This window comes from Protomyctophum bolini (genome assembly GCF_963924005.1).
Source record: "Protomyctophum bolini genome assembly, chromosome: 18".
Lineage (NCBI taxonomy): Eukaryota > Metazoa > Chordata > Actinopteri > Myctophiformes > Myctophidae > Protomyctophum > Protomyctophum bolini.
The window spans coordinates 11,491,413-11,498,070 of NC_137879.1; the positions used below are offsets into that span (position 1 = coordinate 11,491,413).

Genomic DNA, 6,658 nt, shown 5'->3' on the forward strand with positions numbered 1-6,658 from the left:
TACATTGACATGGCATTTCCAAATGAAATTAGCTGGAATTTGAAAATTGCATGTAGAGAGTGTATTTATATCCTTTGTACACTGTATGGTCATGTACAATGCATCTGCCATTGTAAGTTTGATCACAGCCTTTTTTTACATTTGTAATGAATGAACTGCAAATGACAAATGTTATTTACAGTCAATGTTCCTCAATATTGTTGCTATCGGACAGAAAGTCTTATCTCCATATTTCAACTTTTTTATTTATTTATTTATTTTTGAGGGGAGCTAGCCCCTCCTATATATAGAGCTCACTTCACACGGGTGTGATTATTTTTTATTTTATTAATGCCCTACTTCATCATACTTGTGTCGCACAAACGTATAGTGAAAATAGCATCTACAATTGCGGCTTGTATAGACAGCTTGTATAGAGAAAGCAGAGATATTCATATTAAGTGAAAAGTAAACTGTGTTGGACATAATATGAGGTTTCCATCCATGGTCCACCCCACAGAGACATAGGAAGTAGCCTATACCAGCTCAATCAAAGGCTATTATGCCCACAACACTAAATAATATAGCCTAATAAATAATAATAATATTAATAGTTGCCTACAGAGAGTTTAGTTTAACCAATTGCCATGTAAAACATTGTATTTTGGGAATTACCAAACAACAAAATTAATTGTATCTAAAGCAGAAATTTAAAAATGTAGGCTATTCACATTACGAATGTGTGAAAAGCCTAGAAAATAAGTTAGGCTGCATGAGAAGAGAATGACAAAGTAAGTTGTAGTCAGCCGTGCACTATAGGGCAGGCCACTATGTGAAATATGTCATTTATATAGTAAAGAGGACTTGCATGTTGTAAATAATTATATTTGCATGGAATGGGTGATTCATAAACATGTCACCATGTGAATTATTGAAATTTCTAAACTTTCTGTTTAAACGTAATGAATTATGGCAACGAAAAAATGTGCACCCATTTAAGGATAATGCGGAGTATTTGGTGTCTGGTGCAACGGGCCATCCATCACGTGGACAATAAAGGAGTTTTTGCCTGACGTTTAGAAATTTATGGCCGCCCTTCTCTGCCCTAATAACTCACACACTGTGTCACTGCCTGACAGCCGTTGCCGAAAACAGCACCACTGTTATCAATCAACAACAAAAAACAGTTGCATATGTTTAACTTTTGCCTGATCAGCAAGACATTTATAGGCTATTGAGTAAGAAGATAAGTGGGTGTATTTGATTGTGTTTGTGTGAGAGAGGAGGTGATTAACGACGACAGCAATGGACACAGGACAGTTTCGAGACATTTCTCGAAAAAGTTGATTTCTGTGACATTTGAGGAAAATATTGAGCCCCCCTATAGCCTATAGCCTACAGTATAGCCATATAGCCTATATTTTCATTCCTACCACAATCAATCCTCCCGTTTTCACTGCAGGCTTCCCTTACAGTAGCTGACCCGAATCCATCTGACTGCAGCCAGAGAGAGAGAGAGAGAGAGAGAGAGAGAGAGAGAGAGAGAGAGAGAGAGAGAGAGAGAAGCCTGACAGCTGACAGATAACTGGCACGCAAAACAGAACCGACAGATGACAGGGAGTGTGATTGAGAGGGGAACGGAACGGGCCCTAACTTATTCAAAATGTGGAACATGCACGATTATAGCCGAGCACTTTAGGCCTCTGATAGCCTGTGTGAGAACCTGAATGACCCCATCAGTGGTTTAGGTATAGGCTATTTGTGTTTGGTGTGTCAAAACAGTGAGTTTACCTATATAGGCTATATAATGAATCAAAAAGGTTATAAGTTACTCTCATTATAAGGACACGTCTTGGCAAAAACATATATATCCCAGGCATGTCTATGATATTGATATAGCCTATAAGCCCTAAGGGTCCATTTGGTCACTCTCTCGGATTTATTAACTCACGGTGGGATTAAAATGTGGTATTATGTTCTAAATGAGTGTCGAAGCCACCCTGCAACTATACCTATAATAAATAAACCAGCAGCACGCATGCGTAAAGGCTCGAAATGTGCATAAGCGCGCACGTAAAAACAGATAAGTTAAAGCGCTATATAGGAGTGGGCGAAATACACGCCCGTCTGATGTAAGGAGGAGGAGAGGGGGGGGGGGCACGTCACATTCCCTTGACCCTCCAATCACCTCGGGGTCTCATTTGATTGGAAGGCGGCAAAGGCTTTAATCTCGGGACTAATTCAGATGCTGCTGAAGGGAAAGGGAGTGTTTCTCTCTCTCTCTCTCTCTCTCTCTCTCTCTCCTGCCACAGCACAGCGACACTGTGAGCCGACGTATTAGCGAGGACGCGCTCGGACCCACTGCCACAGTGCACAGCGACACTGACAGAGGATGAAGCCACGCCACGGTCGCAGCTGCTACAGCGATATGTGCGGATGTTGTTATTGCTGACACCCCAGGATTATTTAACCAAAGCTATACATTTGCTTCCACTGCGTGATAATAAGAAGGAAACGAGGGCTTTATATTCTGTGGGATGCTGTTTGACTCTTCTGGGTCTTTTTTTTTTTTTTTTTTTTAATAATAATTTACTGATCGCATGTCTTTTTCTACAAGCTCAATGAGAATTGGGTCATGATCACATCGCCCGTATCTTCTGTACTGACAAATAGCGCTGCGACTCGAGTGTGGGAGAGGAGCGGTGGTTCTTCCACTGGAGAGAAGAGGGACGCGAAAATCAACAAGCTATTCGTTCACTCCGTTTCTCCCTCGGACCCTTCACGGCAAGCTAATCGTCTTCCGATCAAGGTTTTGAAAATGCTCACGGCACGGTCAGGACACATCTTACACCCGGAGTACCTTCAACCCCTTCCGTCAACACCTATCAGTCCCATCGAGGTAAGGAAGCGCTTCTAAAATGTGCCTGACCTGACTAGAGTGACAACATCGGACACATTTTTATAGACGACTGTACCGTATCAGTTTAAAATGTCCTATACATGCAAAATGTAGGCTACTTTAATGCCTGGCATTTGTTTATAGGGCAGTCAATAGCCTAGTAGTGCTGTTTTCGCATTTCAACGTGAGACAAGTTTATGCGCAATGCGTTAAAACCCCGTGCGTATTAACGCGAAAAACAAATTGTGGATTTCCCAATAATTCATATACAATTAGGCCATACGAGGTATGGCTATATATATACACAACTAAAACACAACGAGCAGAGTGCTTCAATCAATGGGCCTATATACATGTTATACTAATATTATGTGGCGTTTTATATTTTAACAGCTGGATGCCAAGAAAAGTCCACTGGCTCTTTTGGCTCAGACGTGCTCTCAGATCGGCAAACCAGACCCGCCGTCCTCCTCCAAGCTGTCATCTGTAACCTCAAATGGATCTAGTGACAAGGAGACGAAATCCGGACCCCTGAAGATGAGTGATATCGGAGCCGAAGACAAATCGAGCTTCAAACCCTACTCCAAATCATCATCATCATCGTCAGAGAAGAACAAGGACTCTTCCAGCAGCAGTGGAGATAAAACTAGTTTCCGAGTGCCTAGCGCCACCTGCCAGCCGTTCACTCCAAGGACAGGCAGCCCCAGCTCGTGTACCTCTGTGTCCCCGCTGCCGTCAGAGGGCAAGGGGGACAAGGAGGACAAGAAGGAGTCTGACAGCAATAAAAACAGTACTACGGAGAGCAATGGCAGCCATAGGATAAGTGGGATTAACTCCGACGCGAGCCATGGGGAGAACAACACATCTGGGGGCAAGACGCTCACATCAGACTCGATATCTGTGACCTCGTCATCATCCTCCGTGCTGGGGTCCGGGCTGGTGGCGCCCGTGTCCCCCTATAAACCCGGCCACACGGTTTTCCCCTTACCCCCTGCTCATGGGATGTCCTACCCGGGCAGCCTGGCAGGTGCATACGCCGGTTACCACCAACACTTTCTCTCCCCGGCGGGAATGACTTTAGCAGACCACGCCAAATCGAGCAGCCAGCTTTTGAGTGCACATCAGTTCGCCAGTTCACTTGCATGCAGCAAGGCCGGATCGAGTCCCCTGGCGGGGTCGCCACCGACCCTAATGTCCGCCAGCCTGTGTCGAGACCCATACTGTCTGAGCTACCACTGCGCCAGTCACCTGTCCAACGCGGCCAGCGCAGCCAACTGCGCATCGCACGACGCGGCCGCCAACGCTTTAAAATCTGGATACATGATGTACCAGACGCACCCCGGCCTGCACGGCGTGCACTCGTCGTCTTTCGGCGGGCACCCGCTCTATCCGTACGGCTTCATGCTGCCGAACGACCCGCTGCCGCACATTTGCAACTGGGTGTCGGCGAACGGACCCTGCGACAAGCGCTTTTCCTCCTCCGAGGAGCTCCTCGGTCACCTACGGACTCACACGGCGTTCGCCGGGACGGAGAAGTTGATCTCGGGCTACCCGGGCTCTTCGTCGCTGGCCAACGCCGCCGCGGCGGCCGCCATGGCGTGTCACATGCACGGCATGCCGCCCAACGGAGGCCCTGGGAGCCCCGGCGGCGCGCTGCAGGCCCTCCGGTCCCAGCACCACCCGCTGAGCGGACTGAGCGGCCGCTATCACCCGTACTCAAAGAGCCCCTTGCCCACCGGGGCGCCGGTGCCCGTGCCCCCTGCCACGGGGGCATACTATTCTCCCTATGCCCTGTACGGACAGAGACTCACCACAGCATCGGCGCTTGGATATCAGTAGCAGTAAAAAAAGAAAGACAAATTAATGAATTATACGAACGTTTATAAAAAAGGAGATTTAGGCCTAATGAGTTTTATATTGTACTACATTCATGCAGGGCGGGATCCAATGTGGGCTCAATGTATTTATTTGCGATAGCTCCAAGCGTGACAATAATAAAAAATAATTCTAATATAATTTGCAAAGGCCTCGATGTGCATCATTTTATATATGGATGAGGTATAATGAGTTGTGTGTGCCTGCCACCTGCACTGTGATTTAAAGGCCTTGTTTGTTTTTTCCCTTTCAGATGTTTATGGGACAGTATAGTAGTCCTATTAGGCTATATCAGAATGCTAAAGTTTCACACCAGTTTTAAATTAAGAGCAAAATGCTGCGCCAACTACATGTTTTAGGTGGGTTGTCTATAAAGTCTATGGAAAATGAACAGGCCAACTGCATCTTCCAAAATAAATACATTGCATTGACGTGCACGGCACAGCACGCCATATATGTAGGACAAGAAAAATGCATTTAATATAAAGTTATTTACGCTGTTCATATATAGGCTGATAACATTTTACTTTTTATATGGGCTAGAAGTGTAAAATATGCCTATATCCAACATGCCTGAGTCATTAGAACATATAGGCCCTACTGTATGTGATCTATAGGTTAGCCTATATTATTAGGCCTATACAACCATTAATAATAGCCTCGTCAAATGCAAAAAATGTCGGCTTATGAAAACAACTCTTTGTAAGGGAGAAATAGCCTATAGGCTATCCTATAGCCCTATTCCCATTTTCCTCTATTTATTTTATTTTTGGATGCGTTTGTTCCACTGTGCTATTAACACGTTTGTGATGATTAAATTAGACCTAATCTCTGCAAGGACACGCTGACATGCAGTAAGGTATAGGCCTATAGGCAGCAAATAACTAAGTGATGTCGGATTATATTAATTTTATTGTTATTATTCATGCACAAGACAGTGTAAACATGTGGGCTATATTGTAGTATATAGCCTATATGCTACTATAATGATAATGCACTAATATTTCTACAAAAAACGCCCATTGAGGCTAAATAGCCTATATAGCTAAATTGAGCTAACTGTCATAAAACAACTGATTTTATTAAGGGAATAATAGCTACAATAACTAAATATTATTTGTGTTGAATAGGCCTAGGCTATAGCTGGACTCGAGCTGCAATAGAGCTGCAACGCGCGTGTGTGTGTGTGTGTGTGTGTGTGTGTGTGTGTGTGTGTGTGTGTGTGTGAGGGCCTGCATAGTGCATATGCTGCGAAGATATACCTATTAGCCCATATCAAGGTCTAATTAAAATGCGTTTAATTCTGTCAACCATGATCTCATGGATTATCAACAAAGACAAATGGGCAACTGATATAAATGGTATGCGTGCTAAATAATGATTGAAGATGACACACAACGTGGGACATTTCCACAGCTTTTGTGATCGCTGTAACGATGCAAAGCAAAAACCATGAAATAATGCAATGCCCAGCAATTTAATTACCCCCTTAAACAAATCAACTAAATCAAGGCAACACGCAGCGTTCATTACACATTCATGTTAAATCGATAAAATCAAGATCATTAATGTCATTTTCATAAAATGTATCCCCCTTTCTTGTAGATTAGCCCTATAACATAACTAGTCATAATAATCTCACATTTCACCACTGCAACTATAGCCATGAAGTCAGCTTGATGCTTTGATTTATTTATTTATTTATTTTAATACAAACTGCACATTCGTGAGATGCGAGTGAATAAACATGGTATAACACCCCATAGCACATTATGTCATACAACTTATACAACTATTATTTTTAATAGGGCTTGTATCACTTTATAATTGTAGGTTATGGGAGGAATTCATATATGGGTTTGTTTCAGTAGGCTATACATGGTATAGACTTGTGTAATAACAGAT

At 43.6% G+C, this 6,658-nt stretch overlaps 1 protein-coding gene across 1 annotated transcript; it reads left to right on the forward strand.

Moving 5' to 3' along the window:
- The first annotated feature begins 2,266 nt into the window (after positions 1 to 2,266).
- On the forward strand, positions 2,267 to 4,894 carry LOC308332915 (zinc finger protein 503-like). Its single transcript, XM_080789056.1, has 2 exons — positions 2,267 to 2,878; positions 3,272 to 4,894. Exons 1-2 carry the CDS (start codon positions 2,615 to 2,617, stop codon positions 4,715 to 4,717), a joined length of 1,710 nt encoding a protein of 569 aa, XP_080645182.1. The 5' UTR covers positions 2,267 to 2,614; the 3' UTR covers positions 4,718 to 4,894.
- Positions 4,895 to 6,658: the final 1,764 nt, after the last annotated feature.

Excerpts from the sequence above, each read along its gene's own strand:
- LOC308332915 (XM_080789056.1), top strand. The coding sequence starts at position 2,615 with ATGATCACATCGCCCGTATCTTCTGTACTGACAAATAGCGCTGCGACT. Across the intron at positions 2,879-3,271 it reads CACCTATCAGTCCCATCGAG|CTGGATGCCAAGAAAAGTCC; the intron begins GTAAGGAAGCGC and ends ATATTTTAACAG.